This window comes from Fukomys damarensis, unplaced genomic scaffold (assembly GCF_012274545.1).
Source record: "Fukomys damarensis isolate Sample0158 unplaced genomic scaffold, DMR_v1.0_HiC HiC_scaffold_37, whole genome shotgun sequence".
Lineage (NCBI taxonomy): Eukaryota > Metazoa > Chordata > Mammalia > Rodentia > Bathyergidae > Fukomys > Fukomys damarensis.
Window position 1 is genome coordinate 41893698 of NW_022900949.1, and position 17101 is coordinate 41910798.

The window sequence follows — 17101 nt, forward strand, 5'->3', positions numbered from 1 at the left end:
CCACGCCCAGCGTTTTTTTTTTTTTTTTCCTTTTCTCATATTTTTTCTTGAACCTTATTTCCTTTCCCCTACCCTTCCCACTTCCCCTAGTTTAAATTTTTATTTGCTCTTTCAGGAAAAGGAAGTTACAGTGTTAAGAATATATACTTTTTCTAATTATAAAAATGTCATATTCAAGCTGGGTGTGTTTTTGCAGTCTGTAATCCCAGCACTTGGAAGGCTGAGGCAGGAGGATCATCATTGCAAGTTCGAGGCCAGGCTGAGCTACATAGTGAGTTCAAGGCCAGCCTGAACTACATATAGAGACCTGGGGCTGGGGATTTAGCTCAGTGGTTCAGCCATCTGCCTTGCAAGCACAAGGTTCCAAATTCAATCTCTGGTACCAAAAACAAACAAGCATATAGAGACCCTGTCCGAAACAAACAAACAAAGCTGAGCATGTAGCTCAGTGCAAGCACAAGGTGCTGAGTTTGATCCCCAGTACCAAAAAAAAAAGTCATATTCATTGTATTTCTCTATCCTTTTTTTCTTTTTTCCTTTCTTTTTGTGTTTGGGATTGAATTTGTATATGTTAAATACATGCACACACCAAACCTGGTATTGTTTCTCTTAACATTCTGACTCTCTCAATGATCTTGTGTCTTAGCATACTTGTTTTTTTTGTTTGTCTGTTTTTGTTTTTTTGAGACAGGGTCTTGCTATATAATTCAAACTGGCCTTAAACTCACTATGTAGTTCAGGCTGCCCTCAGATTTGGAGCAGTCCTCCTGCCTTGGCCTCCTAATCCTCCTGGGATTACAGGTGTGCACCACCACACCTAGCATGTTTTAGCATACTTGTAATTCAATGATTTGAAGTCAGATTTTGACAACCAGGCATGGTGACTCATACTTGTAATCTCAGCATTTGGGAGGCTGAGGCAGAAGGATCACAAGTTTGAATCCAGCCTGGGAATGCAGCTCAGTGTGAAGGCCTGAGTTCAATTCCCAGAACTACCTCCCCACAAAATTGGGAGGGTGACTGGAAACAATAGGGAAAATTAGTTTTTCTTATTGTCGCACAATGCAAGTCATTTTCATTTTTTATTTTCATTGTCTATATTTCATACCGAGTTTAATTTTGCACAAAAAGGTATATTTGTGAAATAATTTTACATTCTGAATTCAAGGACCAAGATTATAGAACTGGCCCAAGTGAGGAGAAACCTAGCAGGCTTATTCGATTAAGTGGGGTGCCTGAAAATGCCACAAAAGAAGAGGTAAGATATGTTTTCTGTCTCTGTCAATTATAAATATTTTTTAAAGTTTTATTTTGAAAAATTATAAGCTGGGTGTGGTGGCTCATGTCTATAATCCCAGCACTCAGGAGGCTGAGGCAGGAGGATCACTGTGAGTTTGAGACCAGCCTGGGCTATACAGTGAGTTCCAGGTCAGTCTCAACTACATAGTGAGACTCTGTCAAAAAAAAAAAAAAAAAAAAAATTAGAGTTACAGGAAGGTACAAAGATGTATGGGCATACCATGTATATTCTTCACCCAGCTTCTCTCATTGTTAATATCTTGCATAATTATAGTACAGTATCTACACTCGACAATGACTTTTTTTGGGGGGAGGGTACTGGGTATTGAACTGAGGACCTTGAGCTTGCGAGGCAGGTGCAGTGCCACTGAGCTAAATCCGTAGCCCAAGAAAATTGACTTTGATGTAATCCATTGAGCTTATTCAGATTTTACCAGTTACACATGTATTCACTGAGGTGAGGTTTGTAGAAAGCATTATTTGAAATGATTGCTGACTTTAAACCTGGTAATTGTTTCGTAAGGAATACTATTTCAAGAGTTCATACATAAAGATGCGGTTGATATACAGTAGTACAAACTGAGGACTGCCTAACTCTTCAGTTCAAAGAACTGGTTTGGGGCTGGGGATTTAGCTCAGTGGTTCCGCTGCCTGCTTCGCAAGCGTAAAGTCCCAAATTCAATCCCCAATACCAAAAAAAAAAAGTAACAAAGAATTGGTTTACTAAATGATGGCAGAATTTATGTAAGAATTGATCAGAATGTTGAAGCAAACTGTGTGCCAGGCATTGTGTAATGCTTATAAGCATTAGTTCACTTAATTATTAGACTCTTTTGAGTAGGTACTCTTAATCTGTTCACACCAGGTATTCCAACCTACAGGTTGGAGGATCTCTTACCTGGAATGACTGGGGCAAAAAGTTGTTTAGATTTTGGAATATTTATGCAGAGTTTACTGTTTGAACATCTCTAATCTGATAATGTGAAATTCAAAATACTCTAAATCTGAAAAACATTTGGAGCGTTTTTGGTTCCACATTTTTGGACTAGGGATTTTCAGTTTGTATTGTGTGTCAGTGAATATTATAAAGTCACTGCCTCCATAAGTAATAAAAAGCAAACAAAAATTACATAATAACAGTGATAAATTTTCTAAAGAAGAGTAAAGATAGAATGTTACTGGGATTGGGGCTATTTTAGATTGAGCAATTAGGAAGGTATCACTGAAAGATACCACATTTGAGCCCAGGCCTGAATGCAGCAAGAGAGCAGTTCAGTTAAAGTTACAGAAAAACCTCACCAGAATGAGTTTACATGCTATGGCCCTGAACTGAGCTCAGTGCATCATTTTATGTTAATAGGTGAGAAACTGGGCACTAAAAGGTTAAACAAGTGAGCAGGAGAGGCTTGGAATACAGTTAGCTTGAAAACTTGAGTTCTTAAAGGTTATACTCTTCTGCTTTTCTTACATTTTTGGGAATTTCTGAATAAGCATGACTTAATTTTGCCTTTACAAAATAACCATTTTTATAGAATAAAACCACTAGGGAAAATATAATAGTGTTTGACTATGACTTGTATCATTAGTGTAAATACCATATTCTTACAGATTCTTAATGCCTTTCGGACTGCCAACGGAATGCCTGTAAAGGAGTTGCAGTTGAAGGAGTATAACACAGGTGAGTTTCTTTACAGGTGTATGACCTTGAGTTAGAAAGGGTCTGTCAGATCTCAGCATTTTATGCTACTTGAAAAAAATTTTTCTTTTTAAGAAATCAAAATTAAGATTTCTAGAGCCGGGTGTGGTGGTACACATCTGTAATCCCAGCACTCAGTAGGCTGAGGCAGAAGGATCTCTGTGAGTTCAAGGCCAGCCTGAACTTCAAAGGGAGACCCTGTCTCAAAGGAAAGTAAAAAGATTTCTAGAAACCTCTTATAACCTTAGTCTTAGGTGTGCTTCTTTGTTGATGTTACCACATGGGTGCAATCAGGGTGGGTGTTCCATTTCTCCTGAATGCCTGTGAAAAGTAAGTGTTGTAGCATCTGTTCCTGAATATATTTTATATAATTAAGTTATTAAATTTTCTGTTTATATTCTTCATAGTGGTGGAATGCTTAGATTTAATCCCAGTAGGATTTAACAAATTTGCTAAATATAAAATTTTATATTTCCTTGCTTCAAAGTAAACTTTTTAACTTTCCAGAGATATTATACAAATTACTGGTTTCTTGAATTTTCAGTCTTACTCTAAGAACAGAGTCCTGCAACAGCTGTTATGTTGTAAGACATGAATAAATCCAGGAAAGCTTTTCCTTTTTTACCTCTACGCTGGTTTGAACTGCAGATTAAGCTTGCATAGTATCCTCATAATATTTCAGAGCACCAAGTTAATTCAGTTCGTTCAAATTTTACTATAGAAAATATTCAAAGGTTAATATCAGACACTCAAGGTTTTGATCAGTATTTTTAGGATTACATGCTATAATATGATATGATATATGTTTTAAAAATAAAAGTAATCTTTAAGTACCTGTTTTATAGAATTCTACATCAAAGATAGGATGTTAAGCTCTGACAGAACATAGAATTATAGTTAGCCAGTTAAAAAAATCTTCACATAAGAGGATGTCATATTTTTGAGATTATGTCACCCCCTGCCTTTTTGGTTTGGTTTTTATTTTGCTGTCTCACTATGTAGTCCAAGCTGGCCTTGAATTCACTGTGTAGCTCAGGCTGGCCTCAAACTCATGGTGAGATCCTCCTGAGTGCTGGAATTACAGGTGTGCATCACCACTCCTGGCTTATAATTCATTTTTATTTATTCATTTATTATATAATTCACTTTTAAACAGTTTACCATAGTTAGAATTTTTGGATAAATTAGATAGCTTCTTCCAATGGGTTCTCTAGAGGAAAATTATCCACAGAAATAAACTTCATGCTTGAGAAAATATATTGTTTTAAGTCCAGAAGAAAGCCATTTATTTCTTTGTTTGAAAACATTAACCCTGGATTTGTAGAAACATGACTAAGTATAGTTATATTGTTCTTGTAAACTTCACTTTTGTTACTTATTTTTTGCATGTATCCCATAAATAATTTCATTGAAAACTAAAGTGGAGTATACCGGTTAGAGATACTCTTTAACTCAAGGGTAATAGCCTCAGCTTCAATCTTGTGCTATGAACTGTACTTTCATTAAGTATTGATATATTTAGGAGTTTTCTTTTTGTTTTTTTATGGTACTGGGGATCGAACTTGGGGCCTTGCGCTTGTCAGGCAGGCGGTGGCACCACTGAGCTAAATTCCTAGCCTTATTGATACATTTAGGAAAGAAGATCTGTCTTAATGTTGAAGTAGCAGTTCAGATATTTCAGTTCCTGTATTACTCCTTTTTCTTTTCTTTTTGAAGTAGGGTCTTGCTATATAATTCAGGCTGGCCTTAAACTCATTATGTAGCCCCATGGTGGCCTTGGACTCATGACAGTCTTCCTTCAGCCTCTCAGGTGCTGGGATTACAGGAGTGTGCCACCCTGCTGAGCATTACTCATTTACTTTCTATTTAAATTGTCAGATATGTTAGAGTAAAATTTATATTAATCTATAGGATACAAAGAGAAGTTTTAAAAATTGTTGACTATATTAGCTCTTAGAATCATAATTGGCAGACCAAAGGCATTGATGTATGCACATGTGAAATCATTCAGGACAGTTGTATTAAAAAAACTCAGCTCTTTTTTATATGAAGTGATAATGTATTTTACATACATATACACACATACATTTTTTTTGATGAAAGATAAGATTACCAGTGTCCATCTTACTAATACTACATCTCTATGAGAGAAATACAATGAATTTTTGAAAGTATCAGTCAGATCTTGTTACTCCCATGCCTAAAACCCTCTGAAGGCCTTTGACTTCACTTGGAAGAAGTTTCCAACTCCTTTGTTTTGATTTATGAAGCCCTACATGAGCTAGTCCTTGGTGGCTGTCTGACCTCTGTCATACTGCTGTGTATTTGCCCTATCCTGCTTTTGCTGTATAGACTTTTCTCTTGACTGTGACCAGTACTATTTTCTGTGTCAGAGCCTTTGGACTGCTCTTTCTTCTGGTTTTCACTTCTCTTCTGTGTTTTAAGCTCTTGGCTTTAGTGTCACCTCTCTGAAGCTGGCTACCCAATCTAATCTAAATACAATCTAAAATCTAATTTCCATCCAATCTAAAAATCACCTTTTAGTTATTTTTCATCATATCCTTGTTTGTTGGCTTTGGATCTGTCACTAATTTTTTTCTTGGTGGTTTGTGTATCTCATTATTCTCACTAGAAAGTTAGCTTCATGCTGGGAGGGGGCTGTACACCTGTAATCCCAGCACTTGGGAGGCTGAGGCGGGAGAATTGCCATGAGTTCAAGGCCAGCTGAACTACATCAGCGAGACTCTGTCTCACAAAAAAGAAAGCTCCATGACAGCAATACTTAATAGTCAGTGGTTCACAACATGGATGGAATAGATAAATCTTTCATATAGGTGGGGAACAGCAGTGATCTCTCAGATGAAGAGCATATTATCATATTTATGATGGGGTTAGCTTGACTGTCCCATTGGGTGGCTAGTAGCACTTGTCAGGACAAGACAGTACCATGCTGCTCAGTGGGACAGTCATGAATGTACCACCAGTGGTTCAAGATGATTGAGACATGTTAAAGGGTAGTTTAGGTTTCCCGGTAGTACCCTTAGTTAGGTATTCCCTAATTAACTCATGTTCAGAGAACTTTAATATTTACTTGTTAAAAGATAATTTGTGAGCCCGGCATAGTGGCACATGCCTGTAATTCCAGCACTTGGGAAGCTGAGGCAGGAGGATCAATGTGAGTTTGAGACCAGCCTGGGCTACATAGTGAGTTTAAGGCCAGCATAGTGAGACCTTGTCTCAAAAACAAATAACAAAAGAAGATGTTTGAATCTCAATAGAAAGGCTGACTTATAAGTGAAAAACGCAGTCATTTTGGGCTGGATGACGACCTGCAAAAGTATGCCAGTGGATGTTACTCATAACTGGAATTGTGGGGTAGAGTTCTTCCTCTTAATTGATTTAATGGGGAGTTGCTGTGTAACAGAGAGCATATTAATGCCTGTTTACTGACTCTAGTAATTTTATTTTTGTCCCATTTAGAGCTATTTAAATATAAGGTAACTTCTTTTATCAAGAACCTGTTAAAAAAAAAAAAAAAAAAAGAACCTGTGAGTAGCTGGGTGTGGTGATGCGTGCCTGTGATTCCAGCACCCAGGAGGCTGAGGCAGGAGGATCACTGAAAGTTTGTAGCCAGCCTGGGCTACATAGTGAGTTGAAGGCCAGCCTGAACTACATGATGAGACTCTGTCTCAAACAAAACAAAACAATAAAATGTAATAGATACATCATAGATGAATTCTGAGGGATATTTACTCAGGTCTAGTACTTATACAGCAAAATTTGTGAATAAGAAGACTAAGACTATAAAGTCGGGGGTTGGGGATTTAGCTCAGTGGTTTGGTGGCCTGCCTTGCAAGCGCAAAGACCAGAGTTCAATCCCCAGTACCCCCGCCCAATAAATAAATAAAGTCAGCCTGTGGATTTAGCTCAGTGGTGCCACCACATGCCTTGCAAGCACAAGAACCTGAGTTCAATCCCTGGTACTAAAAAAAAAAAAAGCTGGAGATTTAGCTCAGTGATTCTGCCACCTGCCTCACAAGTGCAAGGATCTGAGTTCGATTCCTGGTACCAAAAAAGAAAGACAGACAGATAGGCACACTTTATAGTTGCCTCAAAATACTTTGATTAAAATTTACCAGAAACTTTGGTTTTTTTAAGGGAGTTTTAGATTTTGGAATTGTAGATATATTGTACATATATTGTATGTTTTGAGTTTTTCACTTGCCATTTACATATGTATTATAATCTCATTTGTTGTAAATTATCTTGAGCTATGATTGTATTTTGGAAAAAGTATCAGGAGTGAAATGTTTTTCAGCGACTGGATAAACTATACTACTGGTATATACTACTTATATTACTACGTATGGAATTCTCAGTGATAAAAATGGAGAATCTTCTCAGGCACATAACAGCATAGTTGAATCTCATAGGCATTATGTTGAACGGGGAAAAAAGCAAATTCAAAGCTTATAATGCACTGTCATAAGAAGGGATGAAATACTACTATTTGCTATATAACTTTAATGAGCCTTGAAAACATAGAAGAAGCCAGACACACATTATCACATATTGTATGAGTCCACTTATATGAAATACCCAGAATGGGAATATCTGCCGGCTGTGGTGCCACATGCCTATAAGCCCAACACTCTGGGAGGCTGAGGCAGGAGAATTGCAAATTTGAGCACACCCTGGGCACCTTAGTGACTTAGCAAGGTCTTGTCTCAAAAAAAAAAAAAAAGTGCAGGGGATATATCTCAGTATGAAGGCCCTGGCTTCAATCCTATTACCACAAACAAATTGGGCATATCCACAGAGATAGAAAGCAGATTAGCAATTGTCAGGGCTGGGGAAATGAGTGACTGCTTAATATGCTCAAGCTCACAGTGGGCCGTAATTTGTATGCCTCACTGCTAGGCAGCTTGAACAACTGGTGGCACATGCATAACTGTCCCATTGGGTATAAGCCTTCCAATGGGGCAGTCGTGTGTACTGTGGGTAGTTCACGCTGACGAGAATGTATTAATGGATATGGTGTTTCCTTTGGGATGATAAAAATCTTCTGAAACTAGATAGTGGTGATGATTATACAGCATGATGAACATACTAATACTTTTGAGATGTATATTTTAAAACTGTAATTTATTTTATGTTGTTTGGCCAGGTTGGCTTCAAACTCTTGGGCTCAAGTGATTCTCCTTTCCTCAGCCTTCTAAGTAGCTGGGACTGTAGATATGCACCATTGTGCCAGGTTTGATTACAGTTTTTTTTTTTTAAAGCCTGTGTACTTTGTAGTTTCATTTATATTCTGGAAAAGGCAGAATTTTAGGGATAGAAGATAGTGGTTGCCAGGTGTTGGGAAAAGAGTTGACTATGAAAGGATGCACAGGAGAGTTTTTGGGATAATGGAATTATTGTTTATCTTGATTGTAGTGTATGTTCCATCAGTGATAAAGTCACTGAGGTTGGTACTACTATGTTTATGTGAGATACCACCCTCAGACACACTGACAGTTTTAGAAGTAAAGGGCCACAAAGTATGCAGTTTTCTTTATTATGGCTTGGAATGGTCTTTTTTGTTGGTACCGGGAATCAAACTGGGGTCCTTGTGCTTGTGAGGCAGGTGCCAGAACCACTGAGCTAAATTCCTGGCCCTTGGAATAGTCATTTAACATGTATGGGGATAGGAAGAAGAGAGTAATGTTAAAGTATGTGGGGCAGCCAGATGTTGTGGTGAACACCTGTAGTCCCAGCACTCAGGAGGCTGAGACAGGAGGATTGCCATTGTAGTCAGCCAGGAATACACAGTGAGTTTAAGACCATCCTGAACTACATAGCAAGACTCTTATCTCAAAAGACCAAAAAAAAAAAAAAAAAAAGAGTCTTTGCTTCTGTGATGATAAAGTAGAGGTGCCTAAGATTTAAAGATTTTCAATTTAGGGACAAAATAAACTGGAGAATGGATGAGCGTAATTTATAATATCCTAAATGAAATAAAGACACAATAGCTGAACATTATTTAGAAAGTATAAATTATAATTGAAAAGTGCTAGTCCATATTTCACAGTGTTTTTGACATTTACAGAATAGACAAACACTTTGGGGGCAGCTAACCATAGGTGGATTGGAAAATGTTACATTTACCTATCATATCGCTAAACCTTCATAAAGTTCTGGTGTTATGTTTTTGTTTTTGGAATGCTGGATACTGAACCCAGGACTTGAATATGCTAAGCAAGTGCTCTATTGTCTAGTTACATCCTCATCCCCAACCTCTTCTTTCCTCCCAAAGGTTCTGTTTTAAACAGAAGTCTTCATAGGTTTGGTACCACATTTGGTGAGGATATTTACACATGAGTCTTAAAGAAAGGTGGCTGAGCTTTAAAAAGTAAAAATGAGTAAGAAGCCAAGAGGCAGGTTTTCTTGTTTGTTTTGTTTTTGAGATAGATTCTTGCAGTGTAGTTCAGGCTGGCCTTGAACTAACTATGTACCATAGACTGGCCTCAAACTCATGGCAGTCTGCTTCAGCATCCCGAGTGCTGGAATCACAGGCATGCATGATGATGCCCTGCAAGCTGGGTATCTTGTGGGGGCAGTGAGTGGACTCTTTGGCAGGCCTGGAGAAGAATCCTGAGCTAGACATGGTGGTATATGCCTGTTATCCCAGCTACTCAGGAGGTTGAGGCAGGAGGATTGCAAGTTTGAGGCTAGCCTGAGCAACTTAGTGAAACCCTGTCACAAGGATAATAATATGAAGAGCTGGGGATGTAGCTTAGTGCTACCTGGAATCAGTCCTTAGTACTACAGACAAAATAAAACATGACACAATACAACCAAAATTCCTGAGGTTTTGGTGCTAGAGGAGTTGGTCCTGGGTAGAATACCTGGAAGCAAGGTTAATTTTAGTCATTTTTAGAATGGCACAGTTTAACTTTTCTTTTTTAAATTGCCTACCCTAAAGACTTTTCAGTAGAAGTTTCTGTTAGTGAGTATGAGTGCTTACCCTCATTTTAAGGGATTACCTCTTTTAGGAGAGATTACCTTTGTGTAGATCTTGAGAGCAGCAAACTTGGCTAAATATTGAGCAGACGCACCCTGAGTTACCTTTGCTCATAATATTGAACCTTGTTAGATGATAATGGTGCTTACTGCAGAGTAGAGGTTTGCTGGACTCTTGGGGAGTGATAGCTGGAAGTTCCTTTGGACTTTGGAAGTAATGAGGTACCAAGGCTTAGTGTATAAGGGGAGTTGCAGGTTTAATTGTGTTGGCTGGTGAAAGAAGGGGTGGTCTAAGAAATATCTTTGCAGGGCTTGATCAGGGCTATTCCCTTTTCAGGGATTGCTGCTGTCTTTTTTTTTTTGAGGGGGTTGCTCGGGATGGAACACAAGCCTTCATGTATGTTAGGCAAGCACTTTACTATTGAGCTACATCCCAGTCAGCTGCCGATTTTATTTGTTTGTTTTGTTTTGTTGTTGTTGTTTTATTTGTTTGTTTTTATAAAGTAGAATCTTAGTACTGTTTTGGAAAACAAGACTTTGGGATTGCCAGTTTAACAGCCTTTTTTCTTATGCATAGTTAGCTTTCCCAACTCATACAATAAAATTTACTTTCTGTCTTGGGAGCCAACTCATACTTTAGTTTGTTGAAACTCCTTAAATTATCAAGGTTAGTCAGTACTGTTTGAAGTCTTGGTAGGGAATTTTTGTACTATCATTGACTTTTATTGTTTTTTTTTTTTTTTGTTTTTTTTTTTTTTTTTTTTTTTAATTTTGAGATAGGGTCTCACTATATAACTGGCTGGCCTTGAACTTGCTGTGATCCTCCTGCCTCAGTCTCCGTGAATGTTGGGATTATAGCTGTGCTCACCTTATGCTACCTTTCTGTGAGACTTACGGGTATTGAGTCTCATTGTAGATCTGAGAATGGCATCTCTTCAAAATTTTACTATTTTTTTAGTACCGGGGATCAAAAAAAAAATACTTTATTCATAAACAGATTGGTGATGGTTGGTAGACTGTTCTCTTGGAAGTCTCTGTCTGAGCAACATACAACACCTGGAGGTAGAAATTTTGGGTACCGGGGATTGAACTCGGGACCTTGAACTTGCAAGGCAGGTGGTGGAACCACTGAGCTAAATCCTCAGCCCAAAGAGAGCTCTTTTGAAAACATAGTTTGATGGCAATTTGTGTTTTCTTCTGATATTCTTAACTTACAGTATATTTTAGTCTATTTTTAGAGGGTAGAATTTGAGGTGTGTCAAACACTAATTTGTGTGTACTAGGTTTTAGAAAAGGGGCTGTCCTATACTGTGCTGTCCTCCATCTCCATTTTTTTCTTCTTTTTTCTTTTTTTTTGGTGGTACTGGGATTGAATCTAGGGCCTTTGTGCTATATCCCAACTCTTTTTTTCATTTTTTATTTTGAAGAGTCTTGCTAATTTGTTCAGGCTGGGCTTAAACTGTGATTCTCCTGCCTTTGCCTCTCAGAGTGTTGGGATTACAGATGTGTACCACTATGCCCAGCTTTTCTTCTTATTATAGTCACCAGAATATTCCCATCTTTGCAGGAGATAATTTACAGCAGGGTTGTGTGGAATATCTCAAAATACTACTCCTTCCCTACCCTCTGCAATGGAGGGGATCAAAACTGGGACCTTGCCCGTGCTGGTTAAGTACTTTTCCACAGATCTGCACCCACAGCCCAAAATACTGCCATATTTCTTATTGCTTTGTTTGCCTTTTTGAGGCTCAGAAAATAAATGTTTTAACTTCATGAAGTCTTTTGGCTTTCAGTAGAATATTTCTTGTCTCCCAGAGGTCTTTTAGATTTGTTGGTAATGTAAGAGGAATCTGGGGGCTAAAATTATAGCACAATGATAGAGTGCATGTTTAGCATGCACAAGGTTCCAGTTTTCATCCCAGCACACACACACACACACACACACACACACACACACACACACACACAAATGCATGCATGCACGCACGCACGCACACACGCAAAGCCAAACAAAAAACCAGTAATCTGAATTCTTAGGTCAGGTAGTGGGAATGATGGTAGGAAGCAGGAACGTGTTTAATTTTGGTATATATGTTTTTATTTCCTTAGCTTAAATACTATGCCTATGGGTTTCAAATTCACCTTGGAAGTCAGGGTTTAAGTTCACACCAGTCTCACTGAACAGAGAATATGATATTGGCCATAGGGACATGGTTAAAACAGGAGTCTAGTTGACAACTCGGGCTCTGCTGAATATGAGGGAGATATTTAGAGGCAAGTTGTTGCCTCCTTGTTTAAAGAGAAATGTACAGGGAACCTCCTAAATGTAGCATTTTTTCTTGGGAGATGACCAAATTCACCTGACTGCCAAAGGGCTTATGGTCAACATGGCATAGTGGTGAATGCCTGTGATCCCAAAACTGTGAGAAGCTAACACAAGAGGATTGCCAAGTTCTAGCTCAGCCTGGGCAACAGTGATTTAGCAAGATCATGTGTCAAAATAAAAACTATCATGATGAATATATTATGTATCACAAATATATATTAATAAAAATTTAAATTAAAACATTTGGAAAGGGCTGGAGGGCTGGGGTTTTAGCTTAGTGGTGCTGCTGACTGCCTTGTAAGCACAAGGTCCTGAATTCGATCCCTGGTACCAAAAGAAAAGAGCTCGAGAAGGCTGGGTGTGGTAGCACACGCCTGTAATCCCAGCACTCGGGAGGCTGAGGCAGGAGGATCGCTGTGTGTTTGAGGCCAACCTGTGCTACCTAGTGAGTTCCAGGTCAGTCTCAACTACATAGTAAGACCCTATCTCAAAAAAAAAAAAAAAAAAAAGAGAGAGAGAGAAAAGAGCTGGAGATATAGCTCAGTGTGAAGGCTCTGAGTTTAATACCTGCTGTTACCTCCCCCCAAAAAGAGTGAGGGGATTTAGCTGAGTGGTACCACTGACTGCCTTGCAAATAAGCACAGGGTGCCGAGTTCCATCCCAGTTACCAAAAAAACAAAAAACAAAAAACAAAAAGAAATGAGGGGGCTCATCATGAAAAATGACCTGAATAGATCACAAAACTTGGTGTAAAAACTTAATGTTTACTACTTTAAAATAAAAGATACAAATTAATAATATGAGGTACAGGTCTAGAAAGGCAAAGTCTAGAAAAGTCTTGAGTGTAGGAGCATCTGTTCCCATGGAATTAGGGTACACCATCCCCCTAGTGTATGATGTGTTCACCAACTTGGAAGCTCTGAACCCTGTGGGTAGAGGTTTTTTATGGACATTTTCATTAAATTATTAACCAGGGGTGATTAACTCAAACCCACAGCTTCTTGCTCCTCTGTAGAACTTGTGGGTATGAGGTTAAATGTTTCAAGCTTCTGGTCAACATTTTGTCTTTTTTCTGGTGTGAAAAACAAAGTGTAAATAAGGATCAAAATGTATGATTGAGGGGCTGGGGATTTGGCTCAATGATTCTGCCACCTGCCTCACAAGCGCAAGGACCTGAGTTCAATACCTGGTACCAAAAAACGTATAACTGATATTGTGTAATAGGAAGAAAAGATCTAAAGGTGTAGGGGAAGTGGGAGGGGAAGGGAAAAGAAAGAATATGAGAAAAGGAAAAAAATGGAAGCAAAGTCTTTGTAAATAGGGAAGGGTAGAGGGAGTGAAGGGAGGGCAGGGGAACAGGGAAAAAATAAGAACCCAGGTACATCATGTAAAGATACAAGATCCCAATGATGAATGTAACTATATTGTATACCTAAAATGTACCAATAAACAGAAAAAATAAAAGAAGAAAAAAAATAGACTTTGTCTTTCTGGTACCAGTCCTCATCCTAAAGCTGTGAGAGTTACATCATTAGAACAGAAGACACTCCTTTGTTGTTATTACTTGTTAGTTTTTTCTTTTTTTTTTTTTTTTTTTTTTTTTTTTTTTTTTTTTTTTTTTTTTTGTACTGGGGATACGAACTTAGGACCTTGAGGTTGCAAGGCAGGTGTGGTTCCACTGAGCTAAAATCCCTGGCGCCTAGTTTTTTTACTTTTGCAATAGGGCCTTGTTGTGTAATTCAGGGTGGCCTTGAATTCTCTATATAGCCCAGGGTGGCTTCTCAAGTGGCAGTCCTCTTCACTCAAACTTCCCAGTGCTGGGATTATAGGCATGTACCACCACACCTAACACGTGTCGATCTTTTTTTGGGGGTACTGGGAATCGAACTCAGGACCTGGTACTTGCCAGGCAGGCACTTTGCTGCTGAGATATATCCCTGGCCCTATCTGTCAGTCTTTTTACTCAGGAAATTCCAAGGGTTTAAGGAGCTCTGTGCCAAGAACCAGGGACAAGCACCAAATCCTTGTGATAACCACAAATGGGTAGTCCAAAGCTGGATATGGTTGATGTCTAGTGCCTTTAGTTGGACATTGGTTGTCTGTCAGGGGTAAATGGACCAGTAGAGAGTGCTAGATAGCCCATTTCTGAAGCGATGGTTGTTACTGTATAAGAAATATAAGCCAGGTGTGGTTGCGCACAACTGTAATCCCAGCGGGAGGCTGAGGCAGGAGGATCGCTGCAAGTTTGAGGCCAGCCTGGGCTACATAGTGAATTCAGGACCACCCTGAACTACAAAGGGAGACCCTGCCTCAAAAAGCCAAAAAGAATTATAGAAGTAAGTATGACAATTTCTTTGCTTGTATATTGCTCCAGTGACAATGCTTATGACAATTGATGTGACATTGGCTGAGCACCATTATAAGCTAGGAAATGTGGTAAGGTTGGGGATTCAGAAATGAAAAGAGACCCGAGTCCTTAATCTGGGGCCTCCATTGTTTTGGTGTCACCTCTCAGCATGGGCAGTTTGCTGCAGCATTGATGCTTCTCTTCTGGGTGAGACTTCTGCCAGTCTGCTACTGTCCTTTCTCCTAAGCTGAAGTGTTTGTGGCTCTGGAAAAGCAGATCTAAAAAGCTCTTGTTTATTCCTGATGGTGGTAGCAGGAGTATATGTGAAAAGGAAAACAAAAACTGACTGAGATTACTGGCTGTTTAAAGACTTATCTACTCTTTCTTTTGACTGAAGAGATCATCTTGAGGTGGTCCAATTATGTGTACTTGTTATGATTCTTCCCTTTTCTTCTGTCCATCATGCTCAACAGGACTGTTACTGCCAGTGGAATTCGAATGAATTGAATAAGGGTAGGAGTTTCATGACATATTATCCTGGGCCCAGAGGATCCTCAGCAAGATAAAGTAGCCCTGGGATTAATTTTGGACTTTGAAAAGAAAAAAACAAAGAATTTTTCCCCCTTTAATCATTTTATAAGGTAAAGAACTAAATAAAATAGAGCCACGCCACTTTTAAAAATTTAGCAAGTGGGCTGGGGATTTAGCTCAGTGGCATCACACCTGCCTTGCAGGCATAAGGTCCTGAGTTTGATCCCCAGTACAAAAAAAATAAATTAGCAAGTATTCATCAGTGTACATGTTCATGTGTCTTCTGGTATCTTATAAATCAGCAGTCCTTACATATGTCTTTGATTGGGAGAAAACTGATTTTTTTGTTTATTTTTTAGATAGGATCTTGCTGTATGTAGCCCATGCTGGCCTTAAACTCACACAGTCCTCCTGTGTTGGCCTCCTGAGTGCTGAGATTACAGGTGTGCACCACCATTCTTGGCTTAAAAATGCTTATAAGATGTCACAATAGATTCATTCATAGGAAAATGGATACATATTGAAGATATACTCCTAAGTGAAATAAATAAGTCACACATGTGTAAATACCGAATAGTTTCCCTGGTGTAAATAATCTGCAACAATGCATAAGATTCTAATAAGATTACTGACATTTAGAAATGGGAAGAAAGGAGCTAAAGGTGAAGGGAAGGTCGGATAGGTAGGGGAAGAGTAAAAAGGGAAAAGAAAAAAATGTGAGAGAATGAAAAGATGAAAATAAAGTGTTTGTAGATGGGGAGGGGAGGAGGGGGTGAAGGGAGGGCAGAGGTAAGGGGAAAAAATGAGAATCAAGACTTGTCATGTAGAGGTACAAGATCCCAACAATGATTGTAACTGTACTGTATCCCTAAAATGTACCAATAAACTCAATTAAAACTGGAAAAAAAAAAAGACTCTTAAAAAAAATGATGTTACAATGATAGGTTACATGTGGACTAAGTCAGTTTTTCACAGATGGTAGTTTGACATATACTGTAAATTAGGTATGGTATTTTTCTGGTTTTCATAATCGAGGATATTCACTTGAGTTTTTAACAGAAAAATGCCTGTTGGAAATCGCTTTTTATATGTACAATTCTTTTTACTCAAAATAATATTTGCTTAGAGAAAAAAAATGTTTTCCTCTCAACCATACTGGTTAAACTCTGTCTCCTGCCTGCTTATGGCTTAACATCATGATCCCTTTTTACATTTCACAGTTGATGTGTATATTCTGAACTTTTTCAAAGTCAGCCAGTCAATGGTCTCTTAATAGGAAATTCACCTGGACTTGCTTATGTTAATTGGGTTATTCAAAATCAATCTGAATATAGGACTGCCCATCTCATTTGCCTCAACAAATGCTTCTTACAATGTTAGGAAAACTGGGCCTGATACATACAGATTAACAGTTAAGGACTGGGGATTTAGCTCAGTGGTTCCGGCACTTGCCTTGCAAGCACAAGGACCTGAGTTTGATCCCCAGTACCAAAAAAAAAAAAAAAACCAAAAAAACCCCCCAAAAACCAGTTAACTTGAACAATCTGAGGATATGTTTGTCAGCATGGAACCAGCTTTTTTAGGTCCAGAGACTGAAGAGTTAGTTCTGGGATAGGATATTATTCATGAGGTCTTTGGTTGTTTGTTTGTTTTTTGTTTTTGTATCTTGTTTCTCCTATCTACCTGATTAGCTTTTATTGCAGATACTTTCAAATAGTTAATGAAGATGAAGATTTGAAATTTTAATATTAGTTTTTTTTTAGCTGAGCATGGTGGCGCACATCTGTAAGCTCAGCACTTGAGAGGCTGAAGCAGGAGTATCACAGAGAGTTTGTGGTCAAGTGAGTTTAAGGCCAGCCTGCAATACATAGTGAGACCCTATCTCCAAAGAAACGTGTGT

General features: G+C 38.5%; 1 protein-coding gene across 3 annotated transcripts in view; it reads left to right on the plus strand.

Annotated features, from left to right (window-relative positions):
* Positions 1-17101, plus strand: part of Rbm6 (RNA binding motif protein 6) — an 87113-nt gene that overhangs the window by 11162 nt on the left and 58850 nt on the right. For 2 of the 3 annotated variants that reach the window (XM_010615517.3, XM_010615518.3), the window contains 2 exons: positions 1169-1258; positions 2908-2977. In XM_010615517.3, coding sequence (XP_010613819.1) covers positions 1169-1258; positions 2908-2977 — 160 coding nt within the window. Of the gene's footprint in view, positions 1-1168; positions 1259-2905; positions 2978-17101 lie in introns of those variants that run through there. The other variant, XM_010615520.3, reaches the window with a different exon arrangement.